General features: G+C 49.9%; 1 protein-coding gene across 1 annotated transcript in view; it reads right to left on the reverse strand.

Annotated features, from left to right (window-relative positions):
* Npr1 (natriuretic peptide receptor 1) overlaps positions 1–10,259 on the reverse strand; it is a 15,055-nt gene extending 4,796 nt beyond the window's left edge. Inside the window, exons 1-18 of the mRNA XM_029538039.1 lie at positions 9,531–10,259; positions 8,538–8,737; positions 7,806–7,919; positions 7,237–7,372; positions 6,838–6,929; positions 6,012–6,147; positions 5,742–5,826; positions 4,531–4,651; positions 3,930–4,004; positions 3,584–3,661; positions 3,172–3,276; positions 2,880–2,951; positions 2,635–2,791; positions 2,105–2,260; positions 1,693–1,861; positions 867–1,013; positions 610–733; positions 313–483 (exon numbers count right to left, since the gene is read on the reverse strand). Of these exons, the coding sequence (XP_029393899.1) occupies positions 313–483; positions 610–733; positions 867–1,013; positions 1,693–1,861; positions 2,105–2,260; positions 2,635–2,791; positions 2,880–2,951; positions 3,172–3,276; positions 3,584–3,661; positions 3,930–4,004; positions 4,531–4,651; positions 5,742–5,826; positions 6,012–6,147; positions 6,838–6,929; positions 7,237–7,372; positions 7,806–7,919; positions 8,538–8,737; positions 9,531–10,239 (2,847 nt within the window). The 5' untranslated portion in view covers positions 10,240–10,259. The remainder of the gene's footprint in view (positions 1–312; positions 484–609; positions 734–866; positions 1,014–1,692; positions 1,862–2,104; positions 2,261–2,634; positions 2,792–2,879; positions 2,952–3,171; positions 3,277–3,583; positions 3,662–3,929; positions 4,005–4,530; positions 4,652–5,741; positions 5,827–6,011; positions 6,148–6,837; positions 6,930–7,236; positions 7,373–7,805; positions 7,920–8,537; positions 8,738–9,530) is intronic.
* Positions 10,260–19,085: the final 8,826 nt, after the last annotated feature.

Below are 19,085 nucleotides of genomic sequence, written 5' to 3' on the forward strand. Positions count from 1 at the left end.
TTTCTTCTTCTTCTTCTTCTTCTTCTTCTTCTTCTTCTTCTTCTTCTTCTTCTTCTTCTTCTTCTTCTTCTTCTTCTTCTTCTTCTTCTTCTTCCTCCAACTCCTCCTCCTCCTCTTCTTCTTCTTCCTTCCCCTTTCTCCTCCTCCTCCTCTTTCTCCTCCTCCTTTGTTTTTTCAAGACAGAGTTTCTTTGTGTGTAGCACTGGGGTCCTGTCCTGGAACTTGCTTAGTAGACCAGGCTGGCCTCAAACTCAGAGATTTGCCTGCCTCTGTCTTCAAGTGGTAGTATTAAAGGTGTGCACCACCACTGCCTGGCCTTGTTTTGTTTTGTTTTGTTTGTTTCAGAGTATCCCTCTGCACACTTTCTGACTGTCCATGTCTGCCTGTCTTTCCTAGCTCTACCCATAACCTCACCTTGTACACATCAAAGTTGTCTATGACAGCATCAAAACAGGTGTACAGATCATTGAGCAGGGTCACCACCTGGAAGGCAAAGGAAGCCAAGATAAGTGGTGAATGAGGGCTCCCACCAGGGACAAGTGGGGAGTACTAACCAGATGGCCAAGCTGACTCACCTGGCCTGTTGCCTGTGGCTGAACCCCAGCTTACCTGCATGGGTGTGCTCTCTGCTGAAAGAGCTGTAAAGCCCACGATATCACTGAAGTAGATAGTAACACTATCAAAGGCCTCAGCCTGGACTGTCTCGCCTCTCTTCAGCTGCTCAGCCACAGAGCTAAGGGGAGAGGGCAGATAGAGACCAGGAGGTGAGATGGGGTGGGGACAGGGCTATACGTGTTTGTGTGTGTTTGTGTGTGTGTGTGTGTGTGTTTCCCTGGGCACGCTTGTGTGCAGAGTTTAGAACTCACTGAGGCAGAATCTGGTAAAGCAAGGCCTCAGCTTTGCGCTTCTCCTCCAGATAAGCCTGTGTTCTCTCCTCTACCAGTTCCTCCAGGTTGTTGGCGTACTGTTCCATGCGTGATAGCAGGTTGTCCAGGATGTTGCTGCTGTTCTCCCTGAGGGCCGTGGGTTACCGGGGAGGGGGGAGGGAGAGGGGACGCAGATGAGATGAGATGACTGGTTCTTCCTGGCAATGCCTACATTCAGGCACTCACCATGCCTGCCCCTGCCCTTAAAGACAGGGTCTCTCTAAGTAGTCATAGCTGGATCTGTTCACATTATCAGGGGTTTTAGGTGAAAAGAACAACTGGCCTTGAACCCACAGACATCTCCCTGCTTCTACGCCCAGCTGGAGCTCTTACTTATTCTTACTGGACACAAGTGAGTGTGAAGGAGGTGGAGAGGGAGAGAAGCAGGGTGAGCTGAGGACAGTGACAGGCAGCAGAGAGACATGACTGGGAGAACTAGCTGGTGGGCATACTGGACAAAAGAGACAGAAGAACTAGGCTAGGAGCTTTGGGGCAGGATTGAGACTATGGGAAGAGATAGGGAGAGGCCCATACACTCCTATTTATCTTAAGTCTGGGGGTCAGTACAGAGCCGTGGGCAGGAAAGGGTGTGCGGTATCAATGTTGGCAGAGGAAGGGGTAGTGAATGGTAAGGAGCTGTTGGGACAGCCAAGTCATCCAGCTATGCAGATGCCTACGAGGCTGTGATGGCTGCAGTGGGCCGCCACTGTAGAAGAAGATTTAAGTGTGGGATTCACAGTGGCTGTAGTGGGGAGAGACCACTGACTTGTTGAACTTGCGCAGCGCCAGGCGGATCTGTTGAAAAGGTGGCCGTTCCTGTGGATCCTCTGCCCAGCACCGCTGCATCAGCTGCCCCAGTTCCTCCAGGTGGCTCTGCAGATCCATGGTGGGTCGGAATGGGGGCTGCTCGCCCCGAGTCACACGCTCAATGATCTCTGTGTGGAAGGGGCACACACTGAAGAGCGGCAAGCCTAGTTGGGCAACCAGCTGGGATAGACCTGTCTAGGTGGGGCAAGTCCAGACCAGAGCACAGAGTGGACTGGTCACTGGCAGCCACGGAGCAAAGGGTAGTGGCTGACTCCCCACTCGAGAAGGAATGGTAGGGGTGTCTGGAGAGGTTCCCTCTCTGGAGGTAGATTCATCAAGGCTGTCTGGGATATAGGCCAGGTGATCCTCACCTTTTGGGCTGAGGTCCAAACCTTCTACATAGAAGACCCCACTTCTTAGGGCAATCTCCTGAAGGATGATACCAAAGCTGTAGACATCCCCAGCTTGGGAGCCACGAGCAGGTGGTGAAGCCATTCGCAGGAGCTCAGGTGCCGTCCACAGTTTTTCTGTGGATCAGAGGTCAGGAGTCATAGAAGGGATAAGGGATAGGAAAAGAAAAACTAGCAAATGAATATCATATTTCATGGGTAATAAACGCTATAATAAATGTAGGACAGGATGGTGTGATAATCTGAGAACGCTGTGAAAATAAGCTGTCATATTGTTTAAGATAATAAACCAGGGATCAAGGGCATGGCTAGGACTCCTGTGCACATGGCACAGTGCTGAGAACCAGTGACCACTTGGTCTGACCTCCTTTTTAACCAATGAAGGTTGAGCCTCAGATGAGAGCTATACCCAAGACATGCAGAGGTTAGGCCTCAGTTTACCTTCTCAGCTGTGTTGGCAGCAGAGGCCTAGGGTCAAGAGTCAGACTCACTGGCAAAGAGGGTGTGTCCTTGCTCTGGCTCCGGGTCTCTGAAGCTCTCGAGCCCGTAGTCTGTGATCTTTAACACAAAACGTCCATCTACCACGCAGTTAGATGACTTGAGGTTCCCATGGGAACAAATGGCCCCGTTGTGTAGAAAGAGCATTCCCTGGAATATTTAGGAAGACAAGAGGGCTCGGGTGCGTGACTTCCAACCATGCCCAGCCCTGGCATCCAATGAGCTCCTCTGGACTCACCTTGACAATGTCATTGGTGAGTGAATACCGAAACATCCAGTCCAGGGTAATACTCTCATTCTCTAGAATGTCCTGCCGGGGCAGCGAGAGTCAGACCCCCCTGGGAGTGGGAGGAGGGTACAAGGGAGCTACTGGCATTAGCTTGGACACTCGGATTTGACACGCCCACCCCCAACTCCCATTTTCAGAGAGGGCCAGGAATGGCTAGAAAGAGGAAGCTTAACTGGGCTCGTGTGATCAGCCAGTGCTGGAACCCCAGGCTTCTCGACACACTCCCTCTTGTCCCACTCACCTGTAGGCTCCCACGGGGACAGTATTCTGTGAGGATACAGATGTTGGGAGGGTCGGTACAAGCACCCACAAATCTGGTCAAGTGCTCATTTTGCACATCCCGCATCTGCAGGTTGGGGCAGCATTAAGGCCCTGGCAGAGGCTTCAAACCTCACCAAGTCACATGTTTGTTAACATTCTTTCTCAGAATCTGCTCCCTAACCCCTTGATTTCCTGACTGTACCCATGAGGACAAGCTGTCTGGACCTGGGAGGATCCAGTGATCTCTCATGACTGATCTCCTTTTTCCTACCCACAAGACTCAAGGGCCCATCCCAGATGTATAGATCCTTCCATAATCAGTTCTGTTGGCTGACTCTCTTGGAGTACCCATGGGACCCTTCCCAAGCCACAGCCTTGTTCCCCTGAATTACATGTTTAAGTTCAAACAGGACTTTCCGTGTCAACTCAATGCGTTTCCGGTTCACACGTTTCACAGCTACGAGGTTGCCCTGAGCAAGAAATGTAGACTTATTATTCAGGAGATGTCTGAGACCCCATCTGCTTCTGGAACCCATCCAGGACCCCAGCTCTCTACCTGTCTCTAAAAGCCCACCCCCTATCGCTTCTCAGCCTTTTGACTAAGATCAAGTGTAAAAGCCCACCCCTGCCCCTGGGCCCACCCCTGTCCCCTAGCAGCCCACCTCAGAACCATCTCTTGGACCTCAGAGCACACTCTACCTGGGTCCCAAGGATCGGCAATCTTTCCCCCAGACCTACCTTGTAGTATGCTGTCTTGGCAAAAACTTGGAACTGGCCCTCCGTGGTTAGCAGGGAGCCATAATTGGAGCCTCGCTACAGAGATGAACAATAGTCATCTATTAGTCAACCCAGAGGTCATTCTGCATCCTGGAAGTTCTAGATTCAATCACACTGCCCCTTATCTGTTTACCCTGCAGAGAGAGGCTCTCACTCTTTAGCTCAGGCTGCCCTGGAACTTGTAGTAATGATTGCAGGTGTGAGCTACCACTCCCACCCGCCTTTGTGTAGTGCATTAGACTCATACCTGTGTGCTTACTTGGACAATCTCCTTCGACCTTGGAGAGAGCCTTGTTACAGAGGCTGTAACTGCGACCCTCATCTAAGACAATGTCAGAGTGAGCAAGTGAAGGCAGAGCTGGGGGTTAGCCTGTTCTTTTGTTTGGCTTTGGTTTTATGAGAGACGCACGGGCTAGCCTCAGACCTACAGCAATCCTCCCATCTTAACCTCCCAAGTCCTGGGTCCAGGTGAGTCACCTCATCTAGAAGTTTCTGCTAACTCATCAGCCATTGCTCTCGGTACTCAGCCTTTCCCATCCTCCAGAGACAGCAGTGTCCTCACCCCACTCAGGGTCAGCCGGCTGCCAGCGCTCCGAAGGTGCCTCTCCAGGCTGCTGGGCTGCAAGTCCTCCCAGCGCACCCGCCACAACTCTGACACCAGCTCCTTTTCCAGCTGCATCTTCCTGGAATGTGAAGCCTGTACCTGAGCCCCGAGCCCCTAGCCCTGGTGGAGTGCTCTGAAGCCCTCAGAGCCCCGGGACACCCCACATGCTAAGGGATGCTTGAGGGAATCCTGTTCTCAGAGCTGAGAGCTGGGGCTTGGAGCCTGAGGTTAATTCTAACTCACAGGGGATCTTACCCCAGAGGGAGAAGTCACCTCAGTTTCTTCCTTTGGAAACTGGAGGCCTCTGTATCTTTTTTTTATTTTTCTTTTTTAATAAGACAGAGATCTTACTATGTAGCCTGGGTTGTCCTGGAGTTCACTATGTAGACCAGGCTGGCCTTGAACTCACAGAGATCCACCTGTCTCTACCACTGAGTGCTGGAGTAAAGCTATGCACACCACACCCAGCTTCTACTTCATTCTTAATCATTACAGGATGCAGTGTCCTAAGTGTGGAAGTGCCTGGCGCACATGCTCAGTCAGCACTGCTCTCTTCCACCACCCCCCTTCCTGTTTCCTTATCCTGCTCTGTACTTTCATTTCCACATGCACCGGAGGCCACGAGTGGGCTCGCTCACCCCTCTTTTCCAGGCTAGGGTCAGCACCTAGCTCTCAGCTGAGTTGTCATCCAGAACCAACTCCTTTAGTTGAAGTCAGTAGCTGAAGTTTGTTTGTTTTTCCTTTTTTGAGACAGGGTTTCTCTGTGTAGCCTTGACTGTCCTGGAATACTATCTGTAGACTAGGTTGGCCTTGAACTCACAGATTCATCATGCATTTGCCTCCTGAGTGCTGGGATTAAAGGCCTGCACCACCACCCCACCACTGCCCAGCTACCTGAAGGTTTTGAAGTACTGCTCTCTATCTGGCCTCTGCAAAGGATGCTAGTTCCACATCAGCATCTGCTCTGCTCTGAAATCACTTCCCAGCTACTTTATGGCTTTAACTGACCCATGCTTTCCAGACTCCAATCTGAAGCTTCTGCCTCCTCGCTGAGGGAATGAAAGAAGTATTCTTTCTCCACATTAGGCTCCCTCCCAGGCCTCCTCTCCTGCTCCCTTCTGTGCTTCTGTCTCCCCAGCCTCACCTAGCACCCCTGTGCCTTAACTTACCTGTATATGAAGAAAGACACAATCAGAAAGCTAATCAGAGAGAGGCTGCCCACCAAAGCCAGAACCTCCAGTGTGGAAAAGTGGTCTGTGGGAGAGTCCAAGTTGTAGAAGAGAGACTAGGGTTAGACAATAGGAAGGAGGAATCGTCTAGTAGTCAGCTGACTGATAAAGGAAGGGAAGTAAAGTCCGGAGCCAAGAAGCCTCTGTTTAACTCCCCTGGGGAGGAGGCAGTGGCTCCACATCAGGATTCTGGAAGCATGGGCCGGTCACCTAGGTTGCAGGCTGGGTCCTCATTGTCAAAGCCACATTTAGGGATGTCAGGAGGTGGGTATCCCAGAGGCCAGTATAATCTGTGTTCTGACACAGCCATCAGCTCCTGGGAGGTACCATTAAAGTTCAGGACAACCTGAAGGAGAATGGGGGGAGGTAAGTGCCTGTAGTCTCCTGTACCATCCTGCCTCCTGCTTGCCAATCTACTTCCAGGAACCTCATCTGGGCTACCAACTACTCACTAAGTTCCTGCTGTGACTATCCGTGAGTCTTCAAACCCATGCCCATGGCATTATGGGGCAAAAACTTGAACACTCAAAGGCATTGCAGCGAAACACCCATAGGGAACCCCATTGGAAATTCCAACCCTTTATTCAGGAAGTTGGTATTGGTTGCAAGACAGAGAGAATTCCAGGCCTAATCCCTGTATGTGCTCACCAGGAGGCCTTCGCTGGTAGATCTGAACCTTGGTGCCTCTGACCCCTGTCCCTTCCTGTCCTTGCTACATTTACACAGCTGTACACATGCACTCTTCTTGGCCCAAGTCTCTGTCTCTGCTGGGATGGGGTCCCATCTGTCTTAGGAACTCAAGAGATTGACTCTATATTCCTTCTTCAGGCCTGGGCTTCTGTGAGGGAGAAAATCTGTGCATCTCCATCATTTTTGGTTGCTCCCAGACTGAGGAGTTGAGCCTGCCCTACTTAGTATCTCATAGCTGTCCAAAGAATAAGCAGATACCCGGAGGGGCTGTGGGGTGAAGTGGGGTTAGGAGGATGAGACGCCGTTCTTGCTCGGCACTGTCTCCTTGGTGTAGGTGTGAACTTACCCTGAAGGTACCAGTCTCTGGATCCATATCCCAGAGGGAGAAATCAGTGTCCCGGTCTCCATTTCTATCAATTTTCAGGTATCCTGTCACACCTAGGGCCATAGGGGAGGAAGGCTGTGTTTTGAAATAATGGAGGCTCAGACATGCCTCCCTTCATCCCACCCCATCCTCCACCCTGATCTCCAGAGATGTAGGCACTAGTGTGGATATCTGCACGGCGGTAAAAAGGACAACTGTGCTGGCAGTGGGAATGGCAGACTCAGCATGCAGAATTTTATGAAACTTTGGAGACATAGCTGGGGAACTGGCTTCTTGTGGTCTCCTGCTGGGACACCCGGGGGTGGGGGGTGTGGCCTCCAGCCCCAAAGCAGCCCATTCCACTCAATTCTAGGCCCTGACCTTGGAAGCTTCGGTTCCACATCCGCTGAGTGATGTTCTCTCCGTCAGTGACAGTGCCCCCCTGTGCCAGAGTCTCTGTCACTGCCTGGACATAGAGCAGGAGCCCGTCATGGAAGGATGCTGGGATGATATTTTTCTGTAGAAGCAAGCGGAGCTCAGGCAGGGCAGATAGATAAAGGGCTCAGAGTGACAAAGTGCAGCACTGTGGGCAGGGACTGGGTTGGGGGGTCGGCGGTAGTGAGAGCTTGTAAGGGGACAGAGAAAACAACCATATTCCACACAAACATGACCGCCTAAAAGATATTTTGCATCTCCAGTTTTCCCGACTCTGAACCATGCTAAGTAGATAGGGCAGGATAGGCCACTTGCATTTCCCTGAGAAGGACTTAGGTTCAAGGGTTAAGTTTGCCACTGCCCCCTTCCGACCTCCACCGTCAGGAATACAGATAATAGGCAGGGAGAAAGGGGAGATGGGATGCTGGGATGCCTGAGAGAGCAGGCTAGAGTAACAGAGAGCCATGAATTAGGGTCTGGAGAGCCACACTGGACCCCCCCCCCGCCCCTCCTACCAGGCCATCCTCCATGGTGAAGTTGAACTTCTTCTCAGCCAAGAGTTTTAGCTGCTTCAGGAATTCCAAGTACTCAGGATTATCGGGCTCTTTGTAAGTAATAATTTTGGCAGCCTAAGGAAGGAATCATTGAAAAGAGGAATGGTAGGAGCTGACTCCAGTCCTTCCTGTATCCTGGAGTCCCAGTCATCTGGGGTCCCATCTCCCAGACCAGCCTGTTTAGGTTGGGATTGAGTCAAATGGCTTGGTGTGGTAGCACAAGCCTTTAATCATAGCACTCAGGAGGCAGAAGCAAGAGAATCTTTGAGTTTGCGGCCAGCCTGGTTGGTATAGGTTCCAGGACAACCAGGAAAACACAGAGAGATTCTGACTCAAACAAAACAAAACAACAACAAAACAAACAAAAAACAAAATAAATAATAAATATTTAATAAGACAAAGATCAAATCGAACCCTGTCTCCTGCATGAGATGGCCCCTGTGCTTGAGCAAAAGGATTCAAGTTCTGTCTGGTCCACAGGCCTTCAATAGCCTCCTAATTCAGGCCTATAAAATTATCTGTTTAGACGCAGGACTCTAAAGTCCCTAAATATCATGAAGTGCATGGTTCAACTCTGAGACTATCAAAAACCCGTTTTCTGGAATCATTTCAGATACATAGGGGCAAAGTGCCCAGAAATGATGTGTCAATAGCTCAGAGTCCTACACCTGGGCTTCAAACCTCAGTGCTCACCTGAAAGGCCTGGCGGGCTCTGCCATCCTGCCCATCTTCTCTTTCCCAGGGCTTCCTGGGAACAGGGCCCTGAGCTCCCTGAAGGCTTTGCCCAAACACATCCAGGTGGAAGAAAACATAGTCCTCCCCAGTTAGGCCAGCATCCAGGGCCAGGAGCATCAGATTCCTGAAGGCATCCGGAGAACTGCAGATGTAGATAACTGAAGGAAAAGGAGGAAGAAGAGGGGAAGGCGGAGGAGGGGAAAGAGAGAGGAGAGAGAAAAGGGGGGGAGAGAGAGAGAGAGAGAGAGAAAAGGGAGAGAGAGAGAGAGAGAGAGAGAGAGAGAGAGAGAGAGAAGACCACATGAATGAACACACAAAGTACTACAAAGGAGGGAATTCTGATTTGTAGCCTTTAAAGGACAGCAACTCCTGGCTCAGTCTTGGGCCTTGTCAAGAGAATGTGAAAGACGGGAGAAGGAGGTATGAGGGGTAGGAAGAGATAGAGAAGAATGGGAGGGAGAAAGAGAAGGTGGGGCAAGGTGTGTGTGTGTGTGTGTGTGTGTGTGTCTGTGAGTGTGGCAGGGTGGGGTGGGGGGAACGAGGACTAAGACTGCAGGAAGAATCAGAGAATGGCCAGCCGGAGAAGGGACATGAGAGCTCGAGAGCTCGGATGGGAGCAATAGAAGAAACTGGAGGAAGAACGTGGTAAGTTAGAGCGAAAACATCAGGGAGAAGAGTCAGGAAGCTGAGGGTGCAGTAGAACTAGGCCCTTCCGCGCTTAAGTCAAGAAGGTCCGCAGCAGGAAGGTCAGGGGAGACAGGAGGGGAGGGGGAGAGGGAAGGAATGCAAACCCGGTGGGGCGCGGAGAGAAAACTAGAAACTCTGAGGTAGGAGTTGGGCAAGACTCTAAGAGGAGGAAGCCTGGCCCCCAGAGGAGGAATGCCAGGCTGTGCACTGGCCGGAGATCAGGCCGTGCGTGCGAGCTAGCCGTCCGGTGGGTGGCAGCCTCACCTCTGCCCTTGCGCTGCACGGTCCGCAGTAGCTTGGTGTAGTGGTCCGGGTCGCCCTCGACGAACTCCTGATGATTCACTGTGATGTTGAGGCGCTCACGCACCCGCATGTACAGCCCCTCCACTATGAAGAAGCACGGCCGGTCGTCGCCCAGCCGATCTGCATAGAGCACCAGCGCCTGGTGCTCCCAGCCCAGCCGTCGATGCAGCGCCGTCACGAAGTCGCCCAGCTTGACATGGCTGGGTCCTGTGCGAGTGGTTAGCGCGTACTCATCCTTCACCCCGATTCCCAGAGCCGGGGCGCCGGCGGTCAGCAGTGGCACCCGCCAGTGCGCGGTGAAGCGCCCCACCGGGGCAGCGGAGTACACGCAGCCGGGGCCCAGGAACACTGCGGGGCTGTGCTCCCACTTGAGGTCCACCGCGGCCAGCGGTGCGGCGGTGTCGGAGCAGACGCCCGCCGCGTTCTCGCTGCTGCCCAGCACCATGCGGACCGTCCAACCCGGCAGCAAGTCCGGCCGAGCCTTCACCCGCCCGAGAGCCAGTTCCACGGCCGGCCCTACACGCGCCCAGGACCATGGGTACGAGGTGTTGGTCAGCGGCAGCACCACAGCCACGGTCAGGTCGCCCGCGTGGCCTCCCCGGAGCAGCAGCAGCGGCGGCAGCAGCAGCAGCGCCCTTAGGCGCGGACGGACGCGTCGGGAACCAGGCATGGCCTCAGCGAGCGCCGCGACGGAGCAGAGCTGTCACCATGGTCTGATCGCCGTCCTCGGGCTCGGCGGCGAGGGTCGGGCGCCTAGAGCGCCCGAGCCTTAGCGAGGGAGGGGCTGAGTTGAAGCTGCAGCCCCGAGGTCGCGGTGCCTGCCGAGTCTGCGACGGTCCCGCCGTCGAGCAGAAGCGCTGAATTGGGAGCGTCTGAGAGCGGAGGGCGCTTCGGAGCAGGTGGGAACGAGCGCGCACCCGAAGGGAGTCGGTGGAGAGCGAGAGAACGAGAGGGCGATCTAAGGAGGGCGAGCGGGAGCGCCAGCGAGGAAAGGGGAGTGTGCGCTCGCGCTTGCCCCAGGAGTGTGCCAGAAGGGGCGTCCGGCTGGCCCAAGTCTCCGGCCGTTCCGGAGGCGGGCGGGGGCGGGGGGGGGGGACACGGGACCATAAGGTCCCGAGCCAGGCAGCAAATCCTCCCCTCCCAGATTCGGTGACAAGAGAGCCGGGGGAGCCAATCCTGGCTCTTTAACTCCTTCCTCCCAGCCCTGACTATGGCTGGCTCCCACCCTCGCGTGCGCCTGTTATTGCTGACCCTCTTCCCGCCGCGCTGTCCCTGCGCGAGGTTTCCCTCCCCTGGCAGCACCCGCGGGCGGGGCGCCTAGGCCGCGGGGGAACCAGGACTGAGGAAGGGTGTGAGGAAGCTGACCCCCCCTGCTCCTCCCTCCTGTACCCCCCCCTTCTACCTGGCTCCTAGGGAAGAGGAAAGTAGAGGCTTGTTTGGATCTTGGCCGGAAAAGGTGTGTGTGGCTATAGGAGTTTGGGAGGGTTTCTGGAAAAGGCAATCAAGTAGAGGCGAGCCAGAGTCCGGGTTACCCAGTCCATCAATGAGTACCTCCCCTTTCTTCTTCGCCGCCTCCCAGATCGCGCAGATTAACAGAGCAAGATGACCAGGTGGGAGGGTGGAGTTAACTCTTTAGTTCCCAAATAATGATGGAAACTGGGGAGGGAGAGTAGGTGGCTAGAGAAGAGATGCAACCTCGTGTGAGTGTTTTGTGTGGAAGATTATTAAAATAGGACTGTGAAGTTTTGGTTGGTAATGACCATGGGAAGAATAAATGAAGGAGCGAGTCTAGGGCTTTGGGACGGAACGCTATGGGATTAGTCTGCCCTCTAATGGTCATCCTGATTCATTAACCGTATTGCGCCATCAACTTCGCCAGCCTTGAGCCCGAACAGGATCTTAAGGTCAGCAAACATTTCAAGAGGGACCGGCTGTGTCAAGTGCCAGTTAAATGCGGACGGCATAACGGTGAAATATATAATATTATTATATATGTTTTGAGGACAAAGAACCATAACACAATATACTTTAAGCACTGGAAAAAGAGACAGGGATATACCCAGAGACAGAGATGAGAGCTATTAATTCTACCTGGATTGGAGCCAGGAAAACTTCCAAAGAGAGAAAAACTCACCGAGGGTTAAAGGGAAAAAAGGGTATTTGGGGCTGGAGATATAGCTCAACAGTTAAGAACGTTTATTGCCCTTCCAGAGAACCGTAGTCAGTTCCCAGCACCTACATCAAGTGGCTCATAACCATTATTCCAGCATTCCAGCTCCAGGGGACCCTCTGGGGATCTTTCCCCCTTCTCTCTTTCTCTCTCTCCCCCCTCTCTCTCACACACACATCTGGCATACAAACACATATGTATGATTTAAAATAAATCTAGTTAAGGAAGGAAAGGAAAAGATATTTTGTGGAGAGAGCAAACTGTTGAAGTTTCTTTTCTTTTCTTTTCTTTCTTTCTTTTTTTTTAAGATTTATTTATTGTATGTGAGTACACTGTCACTATCTTCAGACACACCAGAAGAGGGCATCGGAGTCCATCACAGATGGTTGTGAGTCATCATGTGGTTGCTGGGAATTGAACTCAGGACCTCTGGGAAAGCAGTCAGTGCTCTTAACCATGGAGGCATCTCACCAGCCCTGAAGTCTATTTTCTATACATGAAGTGTTAGGATTTTTTATGGAGGCAGACTTGCAGTCTCTCTGTTTTATTAAATTATCTTTGTCCATATTTATTTTTATTATCTATTTAGTTAGTTAGTTAGTTAGTTTTCGAGACAGGGTTTCTCTGTATAGCCCTGGCTGTCCTGGAACTCAGAAAATCTGCCTGCCTCTGCCTCCTGAGTGCTGGGATTAAAGGCATGCGCCACCACGCCCAGCTTTTTTTTTTTTTTTTTTTTTTTTTTTTTTTTTTGGTTTTTCTCGAGACAGTGTTTCTCTGTGTAGCTCTGACTGTCCTGGAACTCACTTTGTAGACCAGGCTGGCCTTGAACTCAGAAATCTGCCTACCTCTGCCTCCCAAGTACTGGGATTAAAGGCATGCACCACCACCGCCCAGCCTTATTTTTATTTTTTAATTTAGTTATTCATGGTTTAAAAAAAGAAAATCAGATGGCTGTATGGTGGTGGCTCATGTCTTTACTCACAGAGCTTCTGAGACAGAGGCAGGCTGATAGATCTCTCTCTCTCTCTCTCTCTCTCTCTCTCTCTCTCTCTCTCTCTCTCTCTCTCTCTTTTTGAGACAGGGTTTCTCTGTGTAGCCCTGGCTGTCCTGGAACTCACTTTGTAGACCAGGCTGGCCTTGAACTCAGAAATCCTCCTGCCTCTTGCTCCCAAGTGCTGGGATTAAAGGTGTGCACCACCATGCCCGGCTCTTTTTTTTTTTTTTTTTTAAAGATTTATTTATTATTATATGTAAGTACACTGTAGCTGTCTTCAGACACTCGAGAAGAGGGAGTCAGATCTTGTTATGGATGGTTGTGAGCCACCATATGGTTTCTGGGACTTGAACTCAGGACCTTTGGAAGAGCAGTCAATGCTCTTACCCGCTGAGACATCTCACCAGCCCCAGATAGATCTCTAAGTTCAAGGCCAGCCTGGTCTACAGAGTGAGTTCCAGACCAGCCTGGGCAGATGGTTTATAAATATTTGTGCTTCTGGTTTGTTTGTTTGTTTTTGTTTTTTTGGTTTTTGGAGACAGGGTTTCTCTGTGTAGCCCGGCTGTCCTGGAACTCACTTTGTAGATCAGGCTGGGCTTGAACTCAGAAATCTGCCTGCCTCTGCCTCCCAAGTGCTGGGATTAAAGGCATGCACCACCATTGCTTGGCCTTAAGTAGTTTTTCTTACATTTTAAGACTCTGAGTATATCTATCTAAATGGAAAGCCAGAAGACATGGGGTTCCCTGGGGCTGGAGTCCCAGGCTGTTGTCAGCCATGCTCCCAGGTGCTGGGAACAGAACTGAAGTCTGCAGAGGCGAGTCCTCCTGACCACTGCGCCCTTCTCTAAGCCCCGATTTTTAAAAAAAAAAAAAAGTGCTGGGCGGTGGTGGCGCACGCATGGTCTACAAAGTGAGTTCCAGGACAGCCAGGGCTATACAGAGAAACCCTGTCTCGGAAAAAAAATCTGTGTGTGTGTGTGTGTGTGTGTGTGTGTGTGTGCCTTAAGAGGCCTTAAGAGGGCTTTTGATCTTAGAGCTTGAGTTTCAAGCAGTTGTGAACTACTCCACACAGATGCTGGAACCTAACTTGGACAAGCCCTCTGTAACTGCAGCAAGTTCTCTTATCCACTGAGCCCTTTCTCTATCCCCCTGCTTTTCCTGAGATATTGAAAAGCTAGCCACATAGGCCCTGTGTCCCTTACAGCACCATCAATGGGAGCAAGTGCCCACGGCCTCTCTGGTGGTGAATCATCATTGTTCCTACCCACATTACCTCAAGTGCAGTATCTGACTGCTATAGGAGGCTGCATTGTTAATCCCGAGCTGGGAAGTGGGAATGAGTAGGAAGTAGGCCAGAGGAAATGAGGTCAGTAAAGCTTTTGTGTGACGTGGTAGGAAACAGAGTAGAGTCCCCATGTAAAGGCGCATGGGAGATGGAAGCTGTTTTGTAAACAGGGTCAGTGGGACTCTGAGAAGAGACATTGACCTCTTTAGTCAATAAACTAAAACAAGAGGTTTGGGTGAATGGTAATTTATTGAATATGCAGTGCCTATAGATACCTCGTAGAGGTTCCCATAGGCTTCCTCTAATGCTGGAGCTCAGGAGCAATGACTGGATGAGAAACACCGTTAGGGCATTGAATTCTTGTCAGTATGGTGGACTAAATCTGGAGCTGCAAATAGCTAAAATTTTGGTTGAACTATTTTTTTTAAAGACTTATTTATTGTTATATGTAAGTACACTGTAGCTGTCTTCAGTCACATGCGAAGAGGGCATCAGATCTCATTACGGATGGTTGTGAGTTGGGATTTGAAGTCAGGACCTTTGGAAGAGCAGTCAGTGCTCTTAACTGCTGAGCCATCTCTCCAGCCTGAATTATCTTTTTTTTGTTTGTTTGTTTGTTTTGTTTTTTTTCTAGACAAGCTTTCTCTGTGTAGCCCTGGCTGTCCTGGAACTCACTTTGTAGACCAAGCTGGCCTCGAACTCAGAAATCCCCCTGCCTCTGCTTCCCAAGTGCTGGGATTAAAGGCATGCACCACCACTGCCCAGCCTGAATTATCTTTTTTAAGGTGAGTGACGATAATCTACTCAGGAAGCTTTTAGTGGCTGTCAGCTAAGGTTGGAGGTAAAGTTCTAGGGATAAGTAAGGCCTGGGGCTGCAGTGAAAAGAACAGATGACCAGTATTCCCTTCTTCCTCCCCCCTTCCCCTTTAACAGCATTCACACCACCCTTCCTACATGATTTCAGGGTAGCAGTGCCCTCATGGACCTCAGAAGTCCCTCCTTCCTCTATCCCCTCATCCACACACCAGTGAACACAGGTACGCCTTGCACACATCAGGGCAAACTTGTGCTCCAGGTGATCCCAGGCCTTAGCAATGGCGCCGGTGCTGTTCGGCATGCACACAGCTCACTGTGACTGGTCCAGGTCTCTACCAGGCAACCCTGGGAGAGGTGTGTGCCAGCCTGAGGCCATGGGGTCTGAGACTACAAGCTACGTGCTGTACATGGTCTCAATGGTGGCAGACAGAACATTGACATCTTTAGGAACCACATCACCAGACCACAACAGGCATCAACCCCCACCCCCCTGTGTTTACCATGGTGAGGTGACTTTTTTATCATATGACTGGCTAGCTCAACATAAGTACTTGTGCTCTTTGCTGAAAAACCTGGGTCCTGATAGGCTTTCTCAGCAGAGTAGACAGGGGCATATGCAGGAAGGTGGAAATGGAAGTCTATCAAATAGAAGGAGGACAGTGGTGGAAGATAGGAACTGCCTAAGGTGGCAATTGAGGTTAATGTAGGTTGGGTGCTCAATATCAGGGTTTCTATGACAGATGTCATAGACGGCCTCCTTGTCTACCATGAAGATACAGTCAAAGTGCTGCAAGATAGTGAAGGTGGAGCTGTAGGGTTCAAAGACAGCCCCGTGAAAACATGGGGCTGGCTAAGTGAGGAACTCCAGCTGTAATCAGCATGGAGACATTTAGCATCAAGGAGAACCTAGAGCCATTTTCCTACCAAAGGTATGGAAAAACAAGACTTGAGCACCTGATAGCCAGCCTGTAAATTCCATCTAAGACAGAGTCATTGATCTCGTCATCCATGGGTAGTCCTTGGCATAGTTACTGGCAGCATCTCCTTTGCCTATAATGAACTGCTCACGATGGGAAAACTGGAGGTGTGTCAGTACAAACTCCATCTTTTTTTTTAATTAAAAAAAAAGATTTATAGCTGGGTGTTGGTGGCACATGCCTTTAATCCCAGCAGTCAGGAGGCAGAGGCAGGTGGATTTCTGAGTTCGGGCTACACAGAGAAACACTGTCTAGAAAAAAAAAAAAAAGGAAAAAGAAAAAAAGATTTATTAGAACACATATGATATGCACTACTGATAAGTGGATATTAGCCCAGAAACTCAGAATACTCAAGATACAATTTGCAAAACACATGAAACTCAAGAAGAAGGAAGACAAAAGTGTGGATACTTTGATCCTTCTTAGAAGGGGGAATAAAATACCCATGGAAGGAATTACCAAGACAAAGTTCGGAGCAGAGACTGAAGGAACGACCATCCAGAGACTGCCCCACTTGGGGATCCATTCCATAAACAACCACCAAACTCAGACACTATTGTGGATGCCAACAAGATTTTGTTGACAGGAGCCTGATATAGCTGTCTCCAGAGAGGCTTTGCCAGTGTCTGGCAAATACAGAAGTGGATGCTCACAGTCATCCATTGTACGGAGCACAGGGTCCCCAATGAAGGAGTTAGAGAAGGTACCCAAGGAACTGAAAGGGTTTGCAGCTCTATAGGAGGACCAACAATAAGAACTAACCAGTACAGCCCCCCCCCCCAGCAGAGCTCCCTGGTACTAAACCACCAACCAAAGAAAACACATGGTGGGACTTGTGTCTCTTGTTGCATATGTAGCAGAGGATGGCCTAGTCAGTCATCAATGGGAGGAGAGGCCCTTGGTCCTGTGAAGGTTCTATGTCCCAGTATAGGGGAATGCCAGGGTCAGGAAGCAGGAGTGGGTGGGTTGGGGAGCAGGGGGNGGGGGGAGGGGATAGGGGATTTTCGGAGAGGAAACTAGGAAAGAGGATAACATTTGAAATGTAAATAAAAAAAATCTAATTAATAATAATAAATATTTATTTATTTATTCATATGAGTGCTCTATTTGCATGTATGTCTGCATGACAGAAAAGGCCATCAAATCCCATTATAGATAGTTGTGAGCCACCATGTGGGTGCTGGGAATTGAACTTGGAACCTCTGGAAGAGCAGACAGTACTCCTAACCACCAAGCCAACTCTCCAACCTGTGGGTTCCATCTTTAATAACTGTTGTCAGTACACAGTTTTCAGCACCTGTCTCACTAAATGAGATATTGAAGATGTCAGCTCCTCCTACAATAGTCTTAGCATTTGCTCATCATACTGGTCACTATGGACACAGATGTACTCCTGCAAGGTGCTATAGGTTAGGAGTCAACAGAAGGAAGCACCAGGTCCTGGTTACCTTCCCCTATAAGCAAGAATCAGGTAAATCATGCACTAAGAAAAAGAAAAGACTTCTTGTCCAATGTCCTTAGCCATCAGGGGAATGAAAATCAAAATTATATTGAGATTCTATCTTATATTGTCAGAATGGTTACTATCATAACATAAGTGATAGCTCATGCTAAGAAGAATGTGGAACATGCCGGGCGTGGTGGTGCATGCCTTTAATTCCAGCACTTGGGAGGCAGAGAGGCAGGCAGATTTCTGAGTTCGAGGTCAGCCTGGTCTACAGAGTGAGTTCCAGGACAGCCAGAGAAACCCTGTCTCGAAAAACAAAACAAAACAAAACAAAAAAAAAAGAATGTGGAACATGGGGAACCTTCCTCCATTACTGATGGGGGTGCAAACTCGTACAGCCACTATAGAAATAAATATGGCAGTTTCTCAGAGAATTGGAAATCAATCTACTTCAAGACCAAGCTATACCACTTTTGGGTATATATCCAAAGGCCATAAGGACACTTGCTTAACCATATTCATTGCACCTTTTTTCCCCCATAATAGCCAGAGACTGGAAATAACCTGAATATCCTTCAACATCTAGGTTAAAGATGGATAAAGAACATGTGGCACATTTCCACTATGAAGTTAAAAACAATGCCATCATTAAATTTGCAGACAAATGGATGGAACTAGAAAAGATGGTATATACTTACTTATAAGTGTACATCAGCTGTTAGGTCAAGTACAACCATGTTACAATCTTCCTGGGAGGGTAAATAAAAGATTTCTACAGTGGGTGGGGATGGGAACAGAAGGAATCAGCAAGTGGGTGGGAGGCATAGAATGACAGAGTCCTGGGAGAGATGACTGGAACTGAGAGGCATTTGGAGGTTGATATAGAAACCCAGTGCAGTGGACACTCCCTGGAATCTGTGAGAATGACCTTAGTCAAGTCTCCTATTAATGGGGGATACGGAGCACAAACTGGCTGTCTTCTGTAACCAGGCAAGGCTCCTAGCAGTAGGAATGGGACACCAACCAAGCCACAAAACTTTCAACCTACAATCTGTTGTGCCTACAAGACATGCTGGTCAACGGTGGCATGGCACAGAACTTGTAGAAGTGGCCAACCAATGACTGGTCCAACTTGTGGCCCACTACACTAGAGGGATCCCAAGTCTGACACTCCCTGGATGACCAGGAACCAGCCCAGAGACCTAGGATAGAGCCAAACACAACTAGCCAAAAAATAAAAACAAAACAAAATAAAACAAGTCAATGTAATGATTCCTAATGATATTCTGACACTCGTAGATTGGTGCCTAGTTCAATAGTCAACAGAGAGTTTTCCTCCAGCAACTGATGGGAGCAGATGCGGAGACCCACCGCCAAACACTAGGGGGATCCAAGGGAACCCTGAGGAAGAGGGGGAAGAAGGACTGTAGAAGCCAGTGGGGTAGAGGACACTACAATAACACAGAATCTGTCTTCCAGCAGGGGAGAATCTGCAGACAAATCAGCATTCATCTATCTAATAACACCCTGTTAAATCCTAAAAGCAAAACAAAACAAACACCCCCACACCTCCGAATCAAGGCTCACAGAAACTGAAGCAGTAAATCCAATTCGCATATGCGTCCAAGCTAGGTCATCTGCATATACTTTATGATTGTATAGCTTGGTATTCTTGTGGAGCTCCCAACAATGGAAGTGAGTGTTGTCTCTGACTCTTTTGCCTGCACTTGGGACCCTTTTCTTTGTACTGAGTTGTCAAGTCCAACCATGATATGAGGGGTCGTGTCCAGTCTTATTGTAGTCTTTTTTTTTTTTTTTTTTTTTTCT

Source organism: Mus pahari, chromosome 4, assembly GCF_900095145.1.
Source record: "Mus pahari chromosome 4, PAHARI_EIJ_v1.1, whole genome shotgun sequence".
Taxonomy (NCBI): Eukaryota; Metazoa; Chordata; class Mammalia; order Rodentia; family Muridae; genus Mus; species Mus pahari.